This window comes from Carassius auratus, chromosome 5 (genome assembly GCF_003368295.1).
Source record: "Carassius auratus strain Wakin chromosome 5, ASM336829v1, whole genome shotgun sequence".
Classification (NCBI taxonomy): Eukaryota; Metazoa; Chordata; class Actinopteri; order Cypriniformes; family Cyprinidae; genus Carassius; species Carassius auratus.
The window spans coordinates 23094044-23117116 of NC_039247.1; the positions used below are offsets into that span (position 1 = coordinate 23094044).

Consider the following 23073-nt stretch of genomic DNA (forward strand, 5'->3'; position numbering starts at 1 on the left):
TTGACTCTTTATCTCATAATCTTTTACGGTTAAAGTCGTTATGAGATAAAAAGTCAGTTATGACAACTTGATAATCATTCATAGCAAGTCATTTTTTGTCAGTCAGCTCGTAATTGTAATTTTTTTGTCTCATAATTATCTTGTAATTTTTTTGTCTCATAATTATCTTTCAATTTTGACTTGTTACAATGATTTTTTTATAGTATTGACAAACTTTGTTTTAGCTAATTTTTCTCAATTATGACTGACAATTGACTGAAAAATTCTCAATTTCGATTTGTCAATTATAACTTCTATGTCATAATTTGGATTTACCAAAGCATGACTAAGATTTATTTGTTCGAAATTGTATTAAACGGTGTTAAATGTAAACACTAAAACATCAAATGCATTAAAAACAATGCATAACCAAAGTATTAAACATTAGACATGTTGACATAATATGTTAATATGATCTTTTGAAGGGGGTGAAAAAGGGAAACGGATCGGCTACCGACTACAAATCCACATAAAACATAACTTTCAGATTGTTTTATTATATAGATATGTACAGGGATATGTACATACAGTATATAAATCTGCAAGGGCTTCTGCATTTGCAACACAGCATGCAAAGAACAGAAATAAAACCGTTGTCTTTGTGAAAGTATCTGAACTATCACTCTTCACAAACCCAGTACAAATGACTGAATAATGAATCATAAATTATACTGACTGCAGAAAAGTCTATTTAAAACAAGTTTCATTAAAAACGCTAGTCTCCTTGCCCCACATCAGTTATTAGAGTTCAAGCAGTGTCTGCTAATGAAAAATGTAGTTCTTCAAATATTCTGATGTCGAAACCACTGAAGTGAAACATGAAGCCATTGAAGTATCGCTTACGTGTGTTTGCAGTGTCGAAACGTGTGAGCGTTATGAAGTGCAACTTACAGATAATAAAAATCAAACAACACCACAACACACCTGGTCATAATATAATGGACATATTCACACAGGAGAGCTTCATCATCATCGGATCACAACAGCAGCACTGGTCATACTATAGTAGCGTTGTTAAAGTTCATACTGATTAAGAGGTTGAATTTGCTCAGGAAACAATTCGTTGTATTTATCAAGCTGCACATTTTTTTTGACTGAATTCAGATTTCCAATAACACGGATTAGGAGACAATGTTCAGCATGCATGGAAATAGCTTTAACTAGATTTTTCAAATTTTCAGCTGATTTTTCATTCTTAAGTCATAGGTTAATTCTACAGCTTGAACTTTTTTTAAAATTATTTTTAAAAGACCATACCATAATCACATGCCACTTTTGGTCTTTTTGCCATTTAGGCCACTGAATATAAATCACACGCACTTGTTTCCTGCAGTTGAGTCACATCGCCTGGCAGCCATTGTTTTAAAGTAAACATGAACCAGAAAATGATTTAATAAGCCCTTTCCTTGTTTCCTCCTTTTCTCATTGATTAGGATTTAAACTATCCAAATACGCAGATTGGAGAATTTAAGGTCAACATGATCAACTTTGGTTCTGTGAATCCCATGCGCTTTCTGTTTACGCCACACATAAGACAGACATCGACCACTGTACCCTTTAACACGGTACAGAAAATACTTCTTAGTCCCAAAGGACATCACAATGACTGTAAATCATAAACATAGTGTGCTTTCATTAATATACAAACAGCAGAATGATGGGTAAAAGTCGGTCAGCGCAAGTGCTGTTTCCGTATACTTGACACAAATCAAGCGCATGTTAAAATCAGATCAGAAGCTAACTAAAAAAAAACAGCAGATGTGTTTGCAATATTCTTCTGAAAGAACAAATAATCATTCTTATACAGAAAGATACGCAAAAACATCAGTTCTAACAAATGTAGCTGTAACTTCAAGCAAAGGGCATCAATTTTGTTAAATTGCCAGGAAGTGGGGGAAAAAACATGGATTGCGGAGGATTTGGAGGGTCTAAGACGATGGTTGTTGAGGAAAAGTGATACGACGCAGCTAGTAATTACATCCCAGTGAAATGCCTGGCGGACGAGAGAAAAAAAAAAAAAAAAAAAAACCGGTGTCGCTTGAGAAAATGTAGGAGGCGGGTCAAGAAGGGAATCACAGTCTTGTGTATTAACTTAACGAACGCAATATACACAAATAATCTGTATACAAGTTATGTACAAAACACTTCCGAAGTGTCCGTTTCCTTCATAGGTCACTGCTGCTGGCTTAGCAGAAGGAAAGATGAGGAAGGGAGAGACGAAAGGTGGAAGAGACAGGGACTTTGGTACGGTCTGGGAAGGGAAAAAGTCACCTTATTTGATTTTCACGGACCCCTTTTCTCATTTCCTGAACTGAATGAGGAACAAAAGCAGCGTTTGTTGAAAGACCAGCGGCTCCTCGCAGCATCCGCGGCGGAGAACTGCATTATAAGACACAAACCCTCGACTCGGATCGAGCCGGGAGTCTTCGTGCTCTTGCGAACGCATGGACAAGCTGGATAGCAGTAGTAGAAATCAGTAGTGTTCACCGTGACCTGCAGGATCAAGTGTTCCTCGCTCGATTCGGTTTATCTCGATGGAGTCAGGTGATGTGTGTGTGTGTGTGTGTGTTTCTGTGCATGGGAAGGAGGAAGTGACATCATGTCTCAGGAAGCTGGCTGATGTCTGTTAGGTTGGTGCCATTGAGAATGGCACGGATCCTTTCTAAGGAGTCTGCCTGCCTGATACGCTCCATTTGCACCTGAAGGGAGAACAAGAACATTGTATCTTCAGCTCTGTGTGTGTGTGTGTGTGTGAGTGAGTGAGTGGAGAATGAAAATGTGATAAAATATTATATCACCTTTCAATTGGATGAAATCATTTCACACTGACACTCTTTCTCATTAAAAACATGCACTCACTTGAGGTGGATACCCTTTTTATTTAGTGAGGCAAAAGCAGTTTTGTAAAGTAGTGTGATTCTGCCTCAAGTCATATGACTGAATGACTAGGAGAAGAAAAGAAAAGCTGCTCTCATCTCCCAGAAGGGTTGGCATGCTGTGTTGTGCCTCAAGCAGAGCTCATGTTCTACTAGCGAGCTGTGTTTACCTGAAGGGTCTGGGACAGTTTGACGAAATCTCTCTGGACCTGCTCGCTGACATCCAGCTCCGTCTGAAGTCTCTGTGCCTTGTCTTTCTCTTCAAACACCTGAGTCTCCAAAGCACTCTACAACACACACATTTTTATTTATTTATTTGTAAATAAGGGTCTCACCTTACTGTATAATACAGGATTATATTAATTCAAACGAACATGCAATCTTTTGTTTGATGCAAATCTGATACTGCGGTTTCTATGGTCTAAGAATCCTGGTTATCTCATCAACTGATCCATCACATGCACAGGAAACGGAGTGGACTCTGAACTTTGCAATGAGTTGTGAAAAACATAACTCAAAGATCAGCATGAAGAAGTCTAGTGCGAAGGCAGAGCGCAGCGATCACACGAGGGTTCAGACCTTGCTGCCGAGGGCGTCTTTCAGCTGCTGCTCCAGACTGTTCTTCAGGCCCTGGACGCTCTCCAGCATCTGGCTCTTCTCCGCCAAGCTGCTCTCCAGCTGTTGTACAAATCAGCAGATTGCTCAACAAGTACAGACAACAACAACAACAAACGATGATGATGATTAAAAATACTGTGGGAAAAATACCCCTATTATTACTTCAACTATTGTGAGAAAAATACTGATATTATCCATGAATAGCATGCAAATCATTATTTAATAATACATTGAGAAAATGCACTTCACAAATACTATTCTGCAAAAAAATAAAAAAATAAATAATTTACTGGTTTTGTGACATTTAAGCCAAAAGGTAATAAAAATCAGCCTTGAATGCCTGCCCTACCTGCTCCTTCTCACTCTTCACTCGTTCCAGTTCGGTTTTCAAGCTGGAAAAAGACGCTGTAGGTTGCAAGACATAAGAAACAAAAACTATGGTCACATGCTATTGCTGTGTTTTTCATTAGTCAGGAACAAAGTCAGTGCATGGCTAGCTCTTGACGAAAACACGCGAACAAGCCAAGCTTTCTCCTCGGTAACACGAAGAATCATTCGCTTAAAGATCTGTGTTAGTGCTGCTGACTGAGCCAGTATCAAAATTGAAAAAGTGTGACTTGACAATGAGTTCAACATGACTTGGAAATTACAAGTAAACAGTTGAGAGTGTGTTTTTAATGAATGTTTAAGCTAATATCTCCATTTCCTCGAGCTTGGACTACTACTATTGCTCTGAGCACTGCTGGGGACTTACAAACTGAAAAATATGCTACATTATAAAATTATGCTACATGAAAAACTACATTATTCAGCAGCACAAACAGCTGATGTACTGTTTCAAAACACTGTAGGTTTTTTATTACTTTAACAAGTAACAAAGCCCAACAGAGTAGCTTTAAAATAAAAATAAAAGAATACAAATTGTGTGCAGCTTTTCAGCTGAGCGATTTGAGGAAATACATTTATATTGTCATTTATCACCATGTCTGTATTAATTAGGGCTTTTTAGGGGTAGGGGTATTTTTATTAACATTTAAGTAGCATTAGTTTCACTGAGCTGAACCCAACATCATGTGAAGACATTAGTATTAGTATAGTACACAGCTAAAGTGATGTGGATGTTATAGAGAAGGTTCTGTACACAAAGTGCTAATGGGTTTGGGGGGGTGGGGGGGGGGGGGTTATGACGGCGTCGGTGGTGCCACCATAGACAGACACGACCTAGACAAACACAAAGTCAGGCAAGGATTCATACCTTCCAGGATGTCTGAAAACAAGTCACCAATGCAGAGAGAAGTGAAGGAGAAAAAGACAGTGTTGAAACGCAAACCATGAGAGATAGAGAAGCAGATAAATGTGTGCATTCCTCTGATTGAAAGACTATCACACAGCCTTCAGAGAGTTTAATCAGTCTTTGGAACAGAAGTTGGACTGATATTTCAAAGCCTCAGTGTAAGCCAGTGTAAACATCCAGTGCTGCTGAGCTCAAGGTAAGTGTGGGCGGTATGAACAATCCTCTATCATCGAGTCCTTTCATAATGTGCTTATCTTGGCTTCAAATTCAACCTGAAAAGGTTTCTTTATTATAGCATAACCATGAATTTTCAATCATCTAGTGAATTAAATGTTTTTTCCATTTATTTATATATATATATATATATATGTGTGTGTGTGTGTGCGTGTGTGTGTGTATTTTTATTTATGAAGTATATGATTGATATTTTTCAATGAATTGTGCAGCAAATGCAGTTCCTCAAATCTTGTCCTGGAGGGCCAATGCCCTGCAGAGTTTAGCTTTGACAGTGTTGAAGTCTGAACTCTGCAGGACATCAGTGCTCCAGGACCAGATGTGAGGAGTCCTCTTATAAGCCATCATGGCGTCCAACTGTTCGCTTTCTTTGACTATCCAAATCAACTGATATCTGTAATCCACTCACCGATCTCTTCTTTACAGCCCTCTATCTCCAGCTGTAGAGTGTCCTCCAGATTCTCTTTGAGACACTGCTCTGCCTGAATCTGCTCCTTCAAGAACAGAATTTCAGCCTTCAGCTTCTCCTCCAAATGCTCCGCTGCTGTGCGCGCAGAAACAATGTCCTCCCTGTACTGCAGCACCAGCTTCTGAAGCTCCTACAGTGGCAAAATATTCCAAAACAAATTGTTTAGACTCTATAATCTGATTGGATGAGCTTAGCAGTAAAATACACAATTTCTGTGACATGTCAGGCAAATCAGATGCTACATCATTTTGCACAGTTAATTTCAACAACTTTTGATTAGGGGACAAGTATTTTTAAAACCACTTAAATAGTCTGCACTATTTTACAATTTGCACTATTGCACAAACAAAATAACCAAGTTTCACAATGTTCTAAGATTTTATTTAGCAATTTTCCAATGTCTTCCTATCAAGTTCTATGAATATATATATATATATATATATATATATATATATATATATATATATATATATATATATATATATATATATATATATATATATATATATATAAATAAAACTGCACACTGATGCATTCCAACCAACAATGCCTTCATCAGAGTGTCTCATCAACAACTCCTAACCATGATTAAATAAAAGCCTTTTCTGCAGAATTACTGTTATTTGACTATTTTTTACTATGCTGCTTAAAGAAGGTGGACCAATCAAACACTTTACGATCAAGACATGTTATAAACAGCTAGATGAAATTCAGTGGAACTGTACAGAAGGTGCTGTGTTACCTGTACAGTGGCGGGCATGTGAAAGTCCTCTTGCTGCTGCAGCGTCATGTGAAGTCTGTGTTTACCCTGAAGACTTTCATTATCTCTCTGCAGTCTGTTCAGCTCTTCGGTCACCTGCTCTCTGGACTGTAGCAGCACAGCCTGAACACACACACACACACACCACTTAGTCTACTAAACCCTCTAGAAGCCATAAAAACATATTTCCAAGTAAAGTGGAAAACGAACCATTATAAAAGAGGATTTTTAAAGAAATCTGCCAATGGAAACATCAGTGACCTTGAGAGATTCACAAAGCATTCCTCAGGTAATAACTAACCGACAGAAACCTTTCAAAGGTGATTTATTTAGGGTATCATGTCACAACAGCGTCAGGTTTATACCTCAATAGTGCAACTTTAGATTCGAAACAGATGTGCCTCAAGAAAGTCCAGAAAGCATGAACACTAAATGCCAAAATAAACTTTTACACAGTAGTACAAATCACACAGACATGAAGAAATTCAAAACAGGACTAAATCTAAACCAAGTCAATGTTGCTGTGTAAGAGTGTGTGTTTTTGGTCATACCATCTGTTCCTGGGTGTTCCTCTTGGCCAGGCTGAAGGCCTGTTGGAGAGCGCTTACGAGAGACTCGGACTCCTGAACTTTCTGCTTCAACTCTGAGATCTGTGCACCAGACAAATGAAGATCACTGAAGTCGTTTGACTCGGAAGAAGAGTAACATTCAGAGCAGTCTGCATGTTCTTCACTTTTATGAAAAATACTGTGAAGACACTGTGGCTGTCTAACCAGGCATCAGCCAGTTTCCATTTTTGTTAGTATGCTTCCTTAGGGGTGGAAACATAACCCTTAACATAACATCTAAAGATGAACAATTACTACACTTTCCTCACTGTATATGATGCTCCAGTTTGCATGTATGCAATCCAATCCAACAGATTTGTGCTTCCCCAAGTCCATCAGAGAGATGAGCTTTACCTTGCCAGTAGTTTCCTCATTGGCCTGTTTGACAGAGTCCTCTAACTCCTGCTTCTCATTCATGGTCCGCTCCAGCTGATCGTTCGCCTGCCGCAACATGGCCTGAAGCTTTTTAACCTGAAGGCACCACCAAAGGAAGTTCACTGTATGACAATCCTACAGAATGGCACTTTGAATCATTTCATTATGCATCTTGTACGTGACTTTAGCGGCGTAAAAAACAAACCTGATCTCGCGTCTCGGCCTCTTGTCCCTGAATGACCTGCAGCTGTTTCTCATAATTAGAGCACATATCACATCGCCGCCCCAACTTCCTTCCAGCGTTCTTCAGCTGGGGTCAAACCACACCAAAAACAAATACAGAAAGTATTATTGCGGATTCATTTCAAACAACTGGATGCTGCACTGTTGTCACGTGACCTTGTTACATTACGTTTAAACAAGCAGTGTCGGGTTACCAAATAAGAGTTAAAATGATTCAAAAGTCACACATTTTTGATCCAAATCATTCATTAGAATGCAAACGAAATGTGCATTGCATTGTGGGATTCAGTGCCCTGCATTTCAAACAGAAATCTGTTTTTGCAATGAAGGACCATCAGTCAGCAAGTTTTACAAAACTTCATTTTGAAATGGACATTAGTGGAAGCAATGGCAACTTACAGTTCAATGAGTCAGATGTTGATTCAGCAAACTGATTCAATGAAGGATTCATTACAGTGATTCGAACCTTATAGCTTAAATGAACTGCCTATGGTTACACTTCATGTTTCTGATTTACTAAAAAGAACCAGCTCAAAAGATTCATTTGTTTGGAAACTGAACTACCAATGCACTGGTTGCACTGGATGTTTGGGTTTCCCTAAAAAGAAAGGCTCAGAAGAGGCATTTGTTCATGCAGTTGGACAATGCTTGCACTGTAGGCTTCTAATGGCCATATAAAAGCACATGTGGTTGATCATTCATGAATTTTGTGGATTAAAAAAAAAAAACAATCCATACTTAACAGTATAAATTCTATGTAGTACAAAAAAGCAAAATGATAATATGCCACGCCCACTCCAAACATAACCATAACTCGTTTCAGATCACAACAAAGAATACAAAATAGAGACGGCTGAAACAAACTAAATCAGCCCCTAAAAAGCGTCTACTATCTGACCTCTTGCTGCAGCAGATTCCACTCGCTCTCGTTGACCAATCGGTAGCCAGACGGAGGAAGGTAAGCTGTATCGGCAATATGAGAGATGCTGGAGAGGAGTGATGCGGTTTCTTCTTGCTCTGGGGTCATGGCCTTAATGGCCTTCTCCTGGTCCTTGGTGAGGAGAAAGTGTCCCGGCTGGAGGGATGACATGGAGGAGGTGTCCATGCTGTCAAAGCCCCCACAGTCTGCCCCCACTAGAGGACCAAAGTCTGACTCGTCCAGCTGGCTGGCTGACTTGGCCTTGTTGTTTTGTCCGCCCAGCCCGTGAGACTGTAGGGCCCCTCCTGAGGAACCCAGGCTGTCAGTGGACTGCACCCTCCGAAGCCCATCCTTATAAGGGTCAGAGGCGTCCGGACGGCTCGGGGTGTCTGCGTCCAGAGAGTGTAAAGAGCTGTGGATGCTCTGGCTGAGGTGGGACTGAAATGAGAAAAAGAAAAGAAAACAAGATGCTTAACATTTAAGGAAACATACAGTCGACATTGTTGATTAGAAGTTATGAATAATTCACTGAAATCCTATTTACACAGCATTCAGCGATCATTTCTGCACTGCAGAAAGTCCAGGCATAAAAATAAACAGTATCACGCAGAATGTTGTGACATTTGTGACATTAAGAATTAATAAATCAACAGTTGGGCTGTGACCACATTATCAAATTGAGATATTTTTTCATGTTTACATTTCACACACACACAAAAAACCTGTGTTGGGAAGCACTTTGTTTGCCAAAAAATAAAAGGAATCGTTACATTGAATTTGATTACATTTTAAAGATTATTTACATTCTTATTGTTTGGTTGCCTTTGATTACAACCATTTTGATAGTATTTTTTTTTTAGATCATATATCCAGAAAGAAGACAAAGAAATAATAATAATAAAATAAAATAATAAATAAACCTCTTCTATGGAGAGTCCGAGCAGAGAGTCCTCCACTGCTTCTGCATGCTCTGTCCCATCATCCTCACTGGCCTCTTTAGCCTGGCTCAGTCTCTCCTTCTCATCCTCTTCCTGGACAAATATGCAAATACTTATCAGTATCAGTACATATCAGTAATCGCAAGACTAACCAGGAGTCCGCAAGACGATAATGCAACAAGTGATAAATACTCTCAGAATTTAAGAAATGCCCCCCTTCAATTCATAAAAATAAACTAGAAGTGAACTGACACCCCACAGGCTCCTGAATTGGAACTTGAATCAGAAGTTACTGAAATTCCAATAACAACAGATATCATATCAGTCAAAAAAGGCATGTTAAAAAAAAGAACCATTAATACCAGTGACGCTGTATCAACCAGATCAACCCTCACATAAAAATACTGATACCAAAGAAGAGGGGATAAATTAATTAAGGTCTCATTGAAACATTACATAAAAAGGCACAGCTAAATATGACATTTATTATAATAGGGTTATGTGAATATTGTTTTAAGTTCATTGTTTTAATAACTCAAACTATAGTGTTATACTATTTGTAATGTTCTGTAAAGGTTATAAACTTAATTATATAAAGACAAATATGCATTTCTGATAACAGATCACTGTAAATTGAAATATAAATGCATGCATTTTCTGAAAAGCTGTTTTGAAACAATGTGTATTGTAAAAAAAAACACTAAAAATAAATTAATAAACAAAGGCCTGAAATATTTAATGGCTGGAATTATTTAATAGGAGAACATAAAAATAAAAAACACGCACATTTAACAGAGGCGTCGGTATCAGTGATCGTGCCCTATACATTCATACCACTTAGTAAAAAGATTACAAGGAACAAATAATATTGAATAATTCCAAATATTAAATATTTTAAATACTGTGTTACTGTGACTCTTTAATGTCTTTCCGTAGTAATTTGGAGAATGTGAAATATCTGATAATTTTTTTATTTTTATTAATCAACATCCCTCCTGATCTATAGATAACGATTCAAAGATTGATCTAGTGCTTCTAGACATACTCTATATGTTGTAATAAATGTAAAATGTTTATGGGTAATACATAGTTTGGTCTTAACTCCTGCTTCATAATGTTTTGCATTAAACTAAAATGTTCTGACTGGCAAAGGGTTTTTCGGAGCTTCATGAAGCATTTTAGCTTTTAGTAAGAAGAAGAAAAAAAAAACTTAAATCTGGAAGCTTGTTGCTTCATGTCTGGTTAGGACACAGTGTAAACAACCAGATCTTTTATAATTCTTAAACAACCTCAACTGAGAATTGGTTTAAGCCTGAGCTTTAGAACTGATTTAATGAATGCATCCAGTTCATTAAACAACAGAAGTACCTGGTCCCTCTTCTTCATCTCCTCCACCTGCCGCAGCTGCTCGGAGGACAGAACGCTCTCAATGCGCTGCATGTCTTGCATCAGCAGCCGCTGTGACTCCAGGAACTGATCGTTGGCACGGTGCCAAGTGTGTTTCAGCTGATTGTGCTGCTGTCGCTCCAACTCCAGCAGGTGAACCACTGGAAGATAAGCCACCATTCAAACTGGGCATCACTCAACTCAAATCAACTGGCTATGTACTCAGAATGAGACATAAAGGTCTCTAGCCTATCACGGCTCTTCAATACCAGCATTTCACTCACAGTCGCAAGTGAAAATTACTGTGCGAATGTGAAAAAAACAGTGAAAAAATGGACACCTTATCAAAATGTATGATGTAAAATACTAATGCATAACCTTATAACGAATAAACTACATTTTACATTTGAATTGAGTTTATTACTATACAAGTTAAGTAGGGGAGGGTTCACGCAGGATGCATTTGTTCTATTTTTGTGCGACTGACAGTATGCTTAATTCAGTTAAATGCTGAATTTAAAGGCAGTGTCTAGTTAAAAATATTTGAACTTTAAAAACATGGTTTCAGACCTTGCATTCTGTTTCTGAATGCAAAAACACATCCTGTATGCACTTCCTTGTATGACACTAAGGTATAGAATAGTTGCAAACTGCAATGCTTTTCAATAACTAATGTTACTGTTAAGTGTTATGACTACATATTATCCATTCAAAAAAAATGTTATGGTAAGATAAACGTAAAAAAAGAAAAGAAAAATGCTAATATTGTAAAAAATGTAATTACTTTAAATTACATTGTTATTTAAAATATATTAAGAATAACATTTAAAATAAATGTTTTCTATTTGAATACATTTTATTCTAAAATGTAATTTAACATGTCATTTATTCCTGAAAGCTGAATTTACAGCAGTCATTAATCCAGGCTTAACGGTCACATGATTCTTAAAACACAAAATTATTATGCTGATTTGGTGCTTAAGAAACGTTTATTATTATTATGAATGTTGATAACGGTTATGCTTTTTTAAATATGAATCTTTAATTAATTCTTAAAACAATGGAAGTTCAAAAGAACATCACTTGTTTGAAATATAAATTTTGTAACATTTTAAATGTCTTTACTCTCACTTCTTATCTTAATGCAGCCTTGCTGAAAACTAGTAGTAACTTCTTATATATATATATATATATATATATATATATATATATATATATATATATATATATATATATATATATATATATATATATATATATATATATATATATAAAACAAATATACTTATATAAAGCCTAAAATGACCCTAAACGATAGAAGAAGAGGAAAAAAAACACATTTATTATATATCAACTGTATCTTATATCAGTGCCTGCTTGGACATACGCTCTAGTTTGCTGTTAAAAGTGAGTAAATAAAATAAATAAATCTAACTCAAATTGCCAATCAATCAACCAACCAAAACAAGTAAATGTAAATGTAAAATTACATAAAGAAAAAAAAAAACTTTGTGTTCTATGAAACTAAAATGTTTGCATCACAGTATTTTGGTCGTATACCTTCATGTAGTTCTTTCCGAAGTTTTTCTGCGTCCTCTTGAAGGACAGATTTCTGGGTGTTGAGGACAGCAACATACATCTCCAAGTCTGTTCGGCAGGATTTCTCAGCCTCCAGGACGTGATTGAGCTCCTTCACCTGGGAATTCACCAAGCACATGTTTCAAACTTTGTTTTTCATGATTAAAAGCATCCATAAACGGAGGCTCACACAACCTTTACACTTCAGTGTCACATAGCGGATTCAAAATGAACATTTTATGTTTGATAATAAACTGGCAGACTCCTCTACAAGCTTTCATCTTTACTACTGACTGAGATAGTTGCTGGGTCATTGACTTTGACCAGCTTTTACAAGACTCAGCTGATTTATTACTCATTCCTAGAGCCAAAACAATATCACAGTCACAATCATAACTGACGGCTGTAATTTTATACTTATACTGTCCTACAAAGGCAAAAGACCTCAACTAAGAGTGTGAGATAAATAAGTTTAAAAAATGCATCTGTCCAGACAAATTAATTATAGGTAGGACACTGGATATCTGGCATTTCGATGTTTCAGTAATGATTTTTACTCCTCTTTTGAAGTTACTGTACTCTGCCTTTGCATTGTCGGCAAAAAGTGAGAAGTCACGCCAATTGGGCAAAAGGCAGTAATGGCCACAATATCTACAATATTTGGTTGCTGGTCACCATCTAGTGATGGTGTTTTATAGGCTATAACACAGTAATGTGACTGTATAATTTTTTTTTCTGATCGTAACAATCAGATAAAAAGTTAAACGTGAGTGGATACCATTTTGCATGTCAAAAGAGGCAAGACGTAGGCTTCTTAAAGGATGCAAGACATAATGCTCAGCATGTTTGTGGATTTAACATCTGCGTTGATGTTCACTGCCATGGATTTTATCGGGTTAAAAGAAAATGTAGGATATGGATTTATCTGCGAACTGTTACTACTGATTGTGTGTGATCATGCTATGCTGTCACGGCATTCGAGTCCACGAACGGCCTCAGACTGACATGCTGGCACTAAGAGAATAATCTGCATTATAAAAAAGAAAGAAAAAGTATAAAGAGTATTTACGATTAATTACTGTTGCCAAGTTATTTACAGTAAGCTTGTTTACAGTACTTTGTTATATGGAGTAATTTGGAAGTTCACGATCTGTCTGCAATTTTTTAGACAAACGAATTATATAGATGGATAAAATAACACAAGTTATGCCGTAATTTAAATGCAGCAGACTTTAATGGACAGAATAGGCAGAATACCGTATAACTCCAGACCAGCACAGTCATTTCAGATTGAAACAAACGCAGAGCACCGTAACTCAATTTGACTTTCTCTTGAGCTTTTAGAAGTTACTGTCAAGATAACCAATTATTTTCTCAAAAAAGAAAGAAATAGACTAAAGATACTTATCCACATGATAATGTAGGTCTTGAATGTCTCAAAAATATCAATAACTCATTTCCGACCAAAACAAAGTTATGGTCTTTTGCCTTTGCACGGCAGTATACAACCATGATTCTTTCATCTAGGTGTGAAAAATTGTCTATTCACGACGTCATGATAAGCACATGAAAGGAACGAAATTGCATAGAAATGAGTCACTTCTAATAATATATCTGAACAAAACAGTCTTGCTCTCAGTTCCACTTTTTTAAATTACGTCTAACCTTTGCTGCCTCGAGTTCCTTAACTCGATCTTCTGTGCTTGACAGTTTGGCCTTCAGCGCTGCAATCTCACTCTCCATTGGCATCACCACCGAGCGTAGCTTCTCTGCGTCCTCCTGAGCCTAGATTAAAACAAACCCAAGCTCGCTAAACACACCCAGTACCAACATGATGCAAACACTCGATTCAGAGAAAATGGCTGTACATCTCTTTAACAGTTCAGGGAATTAAAAAGCTAAAAGTAAATCTGACCTTCTTCATCTCGTTCTCCAAATTCTCCTCCTCCTGTCCCTCAGAAAGACGGCGGCGGAGCTCAGCTATCTCTCGCTCCACTCCATCGCGGTACTGTGCCCACTGAGCGCGCTCCTGCTCCAACTTCTGCTGGGACCGCAACTTAACTTCTCGCTCTGCATCTGAACATGCACGTCAAGATAAGGATTTATGCATCAAACAGAAAGCCTCAAAAAACAATTTACATTCACGAGATCAGAGATCAAAATGTAGAAATCTTGCGAATCCTTCCCTGCCTAGATAGGGTTCATTAATGCCAATTTAACAAGTCTTACATTGAATCTTAACTCACAGACGCACTGCGGACTTCTGTCTATACACATCATGTGCTCCTTGAATGCTAATATATTAAATATATTGGCTAATATAAAAATACATTCAGTGACCAACATGAGTGAAGTGCATTTAACACATTTTACTGGAGACAGACTGATTATCGGTATGTCCAGCAGTGCTTAAATATTAGGTTTACAGATAAATGGCAGAAAAAAACTAAAACTTACAACTCTCAAAACTGTATACAGGCACATAACTAAAAACACACTCTTATGATCGCCAAAACTGAATCAATCTGATAAAAAAATACAGTTAAAAAAATAATATTATGAAACATTACAATTTAAAATAACATTTCAAAAGTTTCAAAGTATTTTTTAAACTATAATTTTTACAAAATATTTTTGTTAATTCAAGTAAAGCTGAAATAAAATGAAATAAATATCAGATGAAAAAAAAAATGATGTTGTCCTGGCAGCTAAAAAACAAAATTACATTAACTGGAAATAATCAAAAACTAAAACTCAACTAAAGCTAGAACTGAAAAATAAAAAAACCTAAAAAGTAACAAAAATTGACGGAATCGTGGAATCCAGTCATAAAAACTGAATTTACTATATAATAGGGCTGTAACGATATGCGATATGAAATCGAAATCGCCATAAGCAGGTCCACGAATCTGTATCGCGATTTGAGAAGGCAGAATTGCGACACACCCCTCCTAGAGTTATCCTTCCTGTCCAGATCCAATGCTACCAGATCCAATGCTAATTAACATTTTTAAATATACTAAGTATTATTATATAAGTTAACATTATAAAATACGTTTGAAGGAGTCTATTTACGCGGATACACGTTATGAGTCATTTTCTCCTGATAACCCCCGAAAAGAACTTAAATTACACCTTCAGTTTTAATCGTACAGATAAGAGCAATACATCAATCGAATCTGTAAAGGGTCTACCGTTTTTGGATACAGACATAATAACAACAAAACTTTGTGCACTTATCTTTATTAGTATTTTAGTTTTTAAATAAAAAAAAGGTCTTTACCAGTGAGACTAAATAAAAGTATGCTATATAAATGCATTATTCCAAAATGTTAAAATCAAATTATGTTGGTGCGAATAAAAAGATGCAAAGTGTTTCATTCATCCGATAAAAAAAACAAAAAAAAAACAATTAGGGTAATGATTAACATCTATATTTTTTTTACTTGAGCCAATGAAAAATAGATAACTATTGTCTCAAGTTAAAAAATATAGATGTGAATCATTACCCTAAAACGTTTTAATTGGATGAATGAAACACTTTTAGGTAACACTTTAGTATAGGGTCCAATTCACACTAATAACTAGTTGCTTATTAGCATGTCTATTATTAACATATTGGCTGTTTATTAGTGCTTATAAAGTACATATAATGCATGACATCCATAATCCTACCCAATACCCTAAACTTAACAACTACCTTATCAGCTATTAATAAGCAGCACATAAGGAGTTAAATGAGGCAAAAGTCATAGTAAATGGTTAGTTAATAGTGAGAATTGGACCCTAAAATAAAGTATGACCCACTTTTTTTCAGTGTGCAAAAGCAGGTGATTTTAAAATCAAATTAAGTCGATGTCATTTTAAGGTAAAATAAAAATAATCATCCTATACAAAACTGACGTTTACTTCTGGCTTTGAAAACGTGTATGCAAGTTATACTTAAAAAAAAAAAAAAAAAACATTTAAGTTTTGTCACAGTTTATTATGTTTCGTTTCTCATCCAACACACAGGAAGTTGAGCTGAACATCCCTTCACTGTCGCGAGGGCACGAACAGATACAGTACGTTCACGCAGCTGCAGTGAGCAGGAAAGGGACTCTTATTGGTGTGTTAGTACACCAATAGCTGATCGCTTCCTGCTATCTGTGCCTCAGACATGTAGCTCTGCACTTCCAGCGCTGAACGGCTGCCCGTGTCCTGTGCACAGATTTCAAAATATTTCCACACACAGCGAATTATTACAATTTAGTCTGTGCATGCGTGCGCACAAAAAACAGCCGTTTGCTGTATTTTAAGCAAAAACTGTCCGGTTCTGATTTATGGCCGGTCAACCGGTGCAACCCTACACAGGACTGCTGAATGCTGGATGTTATTCCCTTTTCACACCATTCATTGTAAACCCTAGAAATTGTTGTGCGTGAAAATCCCAGTAACTGAGCACATTGTGAAATACTCAGACCGGCCCATCTGGCACCAACAACCATGCCACACTGAAAATTGCTTAAATCACCTTTCTTTTCCATTCTGACATTCAGTTTGGAGTTCAGGAGATGGTTTTGACCAGGAACACACACCTAAATGCATTGAAGCAACTGCCATGTGATTGGTTGATTAGATAATTACATTAATGAGAAATTGAACAGGTGTTCCTTATAATCCTTTAGGTGAGTGTATATATATATATATATATATATATATATATATATATATAGACTGTGTCTGTGAATATTAAACTCCGACTCCGAAGTGTGTAATAATATAGCCTACACAAAGCATATCCAGTCCCTCCAGAAAAACGTGATTATGCGATCGCCTGATTTAATGCATAATCAGCCAAGGGCCGCATATTTATGCGGGGGTCGCATTTTTTCAAATACGCCACGCTTTCGCCGCATAAATTGCCGATTTCAGGAAGCAAAATATGCGGGGGTAGCATGATTTCATAATAATAATAATTTTCGTTGCAAAAGTCACATATATCTTAGCAGAAAGTTGAAAAATGTTGCGTTTACTTCACACAAGTAAATCGTAAATTTCCCAATGGGAACCTTATGAAGTGACGTAATTGCGCGACGTGAACATCATCTGTGAAGCCCAAGGTGAAACCAGGGTGAAGGACGCAAATCATTCTCATCTGCCAACAAAAATAAGCGCCAAAGACCACACGAAGCAGTGTGTTACATGACAGTGGGGGCAAATTATTTTGAGAGAGGGATGAGGATGGCGAATGATAGGCCGTTAGTTTTCATTTTCACAGTGGACTGTTGAAGTTTCATTCAGAAGTTGATGCACCTCTACAGTTGTAAGATTGTTCTTTTTTGTTACAGAATAGTACCAAAACCTTACAGTTGTAAGTATATTAGTAGTATGTAAAATAATTTACTTTGCAGTAAGAGATTGCACTTTGCAATTCCTGTAAAACAGCATTTGTATATTTGTGTGAATATTTTATTTGTATTCATTTTTACAGAAGTTGTTGAATATTCCTTTTGTAAAGCTAGAGAACTTGTTTGACTCAATGTTTTGTAAGTTTGAGCCATGTGTTAATTAAGGTCTGAAATAAAACAGAATGAGAACTTAAATATTCTGTGATTTAGTATGCTTGCTTATCATAGGAAGTCATAAGAAATGACTCTTTACAGTAAGGTAGTAGCCTAGTGACAACAGGGTGTTGGGGGGGGAGGGGTCACCTTTTTTTCTCTTTTTCATCAAACTGCAGTTTTTGCAAGTTCCCGCAACTTCATCAAAAATTTTGTCTAAAGAATAAAATTAAAGTGGCTTGATGGCATTGAAGGGTGCTATCTTTAATTTGCTCCTTGCAAAATGTATTTCACTTTCTATTATTACTCAAAGGAGTATTAGACTTGTCGTACAGCAGTTCAGTCACCTTCAGGACAGTGATGAATGATTATGTTACAGTTTCAAACAGCAGAAATAGGACAATAAATAAAAAGTGGTTCAGCGTATCGGTTATCAGACACTAGCATGAAAATAATCAGTATCTTATTACCTTTCATAATAGCCTGCAGTGACGCCACCTCCTCGTGCCACTGCTGCTTGACCTGGTCGATGGCTTCCTGCTTTGTGTTCTCAGAGACGGTGGCCACCGCTTTGATGGTCTCCATCTCTGCTTTAGCCTCGGTCAGCTGCATCTGCACACTGCTCAGCTCTGTCTGGGCCTTGTCCAGGATAGCAGCCTGCCTCTTCAGTTCCTCTGAGATATTTACGGGACAAGAGCAAAGGTTTATGTAAAGGAACTGACAGCTTCAGTTCCATAAGGCCACTAGCACCAGTTTCACTATCACAGCATGTCCTCATTATGATGTTTTAACTTTGACTAATAATTGGAATCTGTTGGCAACCATATTCATTACTTTTTTCCACTTCTGATTGGATCAGCTGCGACATTTGTATTAAGTGTAAATGGAGCCTTGTCTTCAGATCCCTGCTAACGTTGTTAGAAAAGTCTTGAAATCTATCCGGCTTAATAGTTTCATCCTGCCCCAGGACATATTCACTGTGAAATAAAGATATATGATGACGGCTGAACTGTTTGTTTGTGGTTCAGTCTACTGTATCTATGTGTGCATCCATGCACAATGTGTTACGGATGCATTACACATCTATTGAACTAATTTGATAATGTGATGATGAACTACACCTGTGAACCATATGACCTCAAGAACTAACTTCATACATCCACCGAAAAATATACACAAATAAAACAAACAAATAAAATAAAAATTAAACTATACAAACACAAATAAAAAATAAAAACGCAAACTAAAAACAAACAAAAGCAAATAAACTATACAAACACAAATGAATAAAAAATAAAATAAAAACGGAAACTAAAAACAAACAAAACAAGCAAATCTAAAAACAAATATTTTCAATAAACAAAAAACATTTTTCTGTATCTTAATGGTCTATCAGCAGATAATTTAAACAATATATTACCTTCTTTGGACAGATAGAGTTCCTTAAATTTGGCCCGTTTCTGGTTGAACTCCATCTCCAGCTGTTGTTTGAGCTTCAGGAAGTCGGTTCGATCCTGCTCCTGCTCGGCTGCGCGCTGCTGCAGAACCCCTGCTGGAGCAATAACACATCCATCAGTGCCACACATTCACAAAAATCTACACCTCCAACCTCGGAAAGGCACTTTGGCTCTTTACACTCGGGAGTAAAATATATGTTAATAATGCATGAGCCTTGATGGGACACAAAAAAATTATGGGAAAAAAAATAAATAAAAAGTTATTCGGAGACTGAGATAATCATGCTTGCTTGGCTAAAGAATAGAAGTGTTGTGTCAGTACACTGACAGTGTCTCTCTCTCTTTTATTTTTTCCTTTAGATTTTTTGTAAAAAAAAAAATATAGTATTTGTTTAGGTATTTTTATTTATTGTTCAAAGATACACTACCGTTCTTGTCAATTATGATATTGTTAAATGTTAAATATTATTGCATTTTACACATTCAACGGTTTTCTGTTGAATACATTTCAAAATGTAATTTGTTCCTGTGATAGCAAACGATGTCACATGTTCACGTCACATGAAAAAAAAGGTTTCAGGAACCATTACTTCAGTCTTCAGTGTCACATGATCCTTCAGAAATTATTCTATTTACTGCTCAAGAAACATTCTTATTATTCTCAATGTTTACATTTTTCGTTCAAAATTTTATTTTCAGGATTCTTGATGAAGAAAAATTATAGATGTATAAATAGATGTATAAAATATAAATGTCTTTCATTTTCTTAATATTCAAAATTTGGGTTGTATTTGTACTAATTAGAAGCAAATAAAACTTTAGTCCGATGAATAATTAAAAGACAGCTGACATTCTTTGGAGTTTACATGTTGGTTATTTTATTTGGGACAACTTGGTTTCTCATTCACTAATCAAACATGTCACGGCCCTCTCTTGCTCTTTGGACCTTTACAAAGCTACTTTGATTTCTTTACTGAGGTTCGAAGCAGTAGGCTTTTCAAGTGTTATAAAATATCCCTTTTTCCCCTAAACATGTGATAAACTCCATGATCAGCAACCAAAGACTACAATTATTATGAACCCGGTGACATTTTACTGCTTAGAATTGAATAACTCATATAAAAAAATACATTTAATACATAAAAATGAATATAATAGAAATGACTATGTGAATGAGATGATGTTTCAGATATTTGATTTAATCAGAGCCACAGGTGATGTGAATAAAGCTTGATTAATAGCCATTATTCTAGCTGGCAGATTCATTTAAACATAGGTCAGTGAACCCCGAATATGTCAGGACAGATCATACATCTCTATTGTTTGGTTTTACTTTAATTAGGCCTAAATACGAGTTTTTACAAACAAATATGCAGTAGTGCAGCAAGTGTCTGTTAGATCTGTAAAAAGATGACTCCACCCACAGCAACCACAGCAACCTTCAGGGATGACAGATGACTTTTTATCTAAACTTAACCTACACCAAAAATGTAGCTCAACGGGATCGAAGCAGCATGTGCATAGACTTAAGAACTGAAAAGAATTGTTCCCATTAAATGTCATTGGAGTTATACCGGACAATATTAAAGGAATACTTCATACAAACAAAAAAGGAAAATTTGCTGATCATCAGGTCATCGCAAATGTAGAGGAGTTTGTTTCTTCATCTGAACAGATTTGGAGAAATGAAGCATCACCAGTGGATCTTCTGCAGTGAATGGGTGCCGTCAGAATCCAAACAGTTGATAAAAACATCACAATAATCCACAAGACTCCAGTACAACAATTAAAGTACAATGGGGAGGAAAACTGTTTGTAATAATAATAATAATAATAAAAAATATACACACACATCTCATCAAGAAAATTTTTAGCTTCAAATAATTGGTTATGGCTAATTCAGCAGTCTTGTTGGAATCAGGAGAGAAATAAACACAGATCAAGCACTGTTTAGCGAAAACTATGGTGGCTGAGAGAGCTGTAAAAAAAACACATGCAAATTAAGAAAATCTGTTTGACAACACATACGCTGCAAACTTTCACAACACAACCAAATACAGAAATATTACAAGTAAACAGCTTTTGGACTGTGGATTACTTCATTAAAAATATCACAATAATCCACAACCCTCCTTCTGACGGCACCCATTCACTGGAGAGGATCCAATGGGGAGGGAGGGATCTAACTGTTTAGAAACAAACTTATCTACATCTTCTGGCCTGAAGGTGAGAGAAGTTTCAACAAATTTTACTTTTTGGGTGAGCTATTCCTTTAATACACTGCAGAGGCGTAACTACTATCTTCACAACAAACAAACAAAGAACATATATAACATCACAGAACATTTTTTCTTTTTAATCCCCTATTGGTACATCCAGTCATAAACTGAGTCCTTTATATTATTCAAGCAAACATTTTGCTCATATCGTGCTCAAAATGTTGAGTATACTTGCAACGTTTACCATAGTATTATAAAGATACAATGAGACATTTACAAGTATTTCACACACACACACAAACAAGAACACTTTTTGTTAGTGCTTATGTGGCATATACATCAATAAACATATACATCAATGCATGGCTGAAATAACTATGTACATCAAAACACTGTATAAACGGAGATGCATGCGAATAACGTCATCATCTGAACAACATTGCAAACAAAAACAAGCAGACATGATAATCAATGACTTAAAACATATACAAGCAACCCCCTGTCTGTCCTGTCAGTTCAGCTGTCATCAACATGTTGATCATATAAACACGCGTTTGTGTAACCAGACGAGCCAGTGCTTTGTGCAAGAAGCATCGACACATATCAAGCATGAAAGCATCATATGAGTGTTTTCATAAATAGGCAAAGCTGGTTTTCAGCCGGTTAACTGCTGCTTGCTAATCCGTGCACGAACAGGCCGCAGGCCTACAACGAGCACAGCTAAATCAGCACGATAAACCTCTCCTTGTGGCGAAAGACGCTTACCGTCATGTTGTGGCGGCCGGGAGGATCCCGAGGCCTGCTCGGCCATGGTTTCCCGGTGCTGAGTTTAGGAAAGCGGCTCACTGAAGGAAAGCGAGGAGCGCCCAGCAGAACAGGCTACTGGAGACTGAGCAACGTCATTGTAGAAATAACACGCACTGCGCATGCGCGCACCAAATGGGCGGAGCTGCGTTCAGTAACTCATGAATAATTAATTTGACATTCTGTTTGCGTTCTTTATATTTATTATTAATTTTATAAATGCAATTTTATTTTTACTGTTTGTACTGTATATGTGTCTTGTTTATTTTTAATTTATTTATGTATTTTTTTAATAAATACATTAATGAACAATTCACTGACTTTTCAGATGAAACCCTAGTCTACGCAACAAAAATAAATCCACACACACAAAAATTATAATAAAAAAAAGATCAGCAAATTGTCCATGACACTACTACAATTATGCACAACCAAGGAAACAATAGAAACTATCAATAAATTAATAAACAAATAAATTAATTAATGAACAATTCACTGAATGGACATCCTCCACTTTACCATAATAAACCAACCAACCAGCCAACAAATACATAAAAAATACTGAATGTAAAGCCGCAATAATCACTATACTACAGTAAATAAATAAATAAATAATCAATCAACCGATCAATCGCAGAACAATTTAGAAAAAAATTGCTTTGTGTTGTGTTCACGTATTCCTAAGTTTTAGGACCTTGTTAAATAAAGAAGAG

The 23073-nt window shown here is 36.5% G+C and overlaps 1 protein-coding gene across 4 annotated transcripts; it reads right to left on the minus strand.

The window, feature by feature from the left end:
* Positions 1–516: 516 nt before the first annotated feature.
* Positions 517–22482, minus strand: LOC113081544 (rab GTPase-binding effector protein 1-like). 4 transcript variants are annotated; one of them, XM_026253640.1, is made up of 19 exons: positions 22322–22482; positions 19301–19429; positions 18351–18554; positions 14253–14413; positions 14003–14122; positions 12320–12455; positions 10742–10920; positions 9356–9466; positions 8415–8873; positions 7479–7583; positions 7253–7369; positions 6842–6940; positions 6273–6413; positions 5471–5660; positions 4789–4800; positions 3883–3938; positions 3495–3593; positions 3086–3202; positions 517–2738 (listed from the first exon to the last, which is right to left on the minus strand). In XM_026253640.1, exons 1-19 carry the CDS (start codon positions 22365–22367, stop codon positions 2637–2639), a joined length of 2583 nt encoding a protein of 860 aa, XP_026109425.1. In that variant the 5' UTR covers positions 22368–22482; the 3' UTR covers positions 517–2636. The 4 variants fall into 4 exon arrangements, with proteins under 4 accessions (XP_026109425.1, XP_026109418.1, XP_026109427.1 ...); XM_026253633.1 differs by having other exon boundaries at positions 19301–19432; XM_026253642.1 differs by lacking the exon at positions 4789–4800.
* Positions 22483–23073: the final 591 nt, after the last annotated feature.

Bases quoted from the DNA above. Each gene is read 5' to 3' on its own strand.
- LOC113081544 (XM_026253633.1), bottom strand. From the start codon at position 22,367: ATGGCCGAGCAGGCCTCGGGATCCTCCCGGCCGCCACAACATGACG. The intron at 5,661-6,272 runs GTAACACAGCAC...TTGCCACTGTAG, and splicing joins ACATGCCCGCCACTGTACAG to GAGCTTCAGAAGCTGGTGCT. The intron at 2,739-3,085 runs GTAAACACAGCT...TTCTCCCTTCAG, and splicing joins AACTGTCCCAGACCCTTCAG to GTGCAAATGGAGCGTATCAG.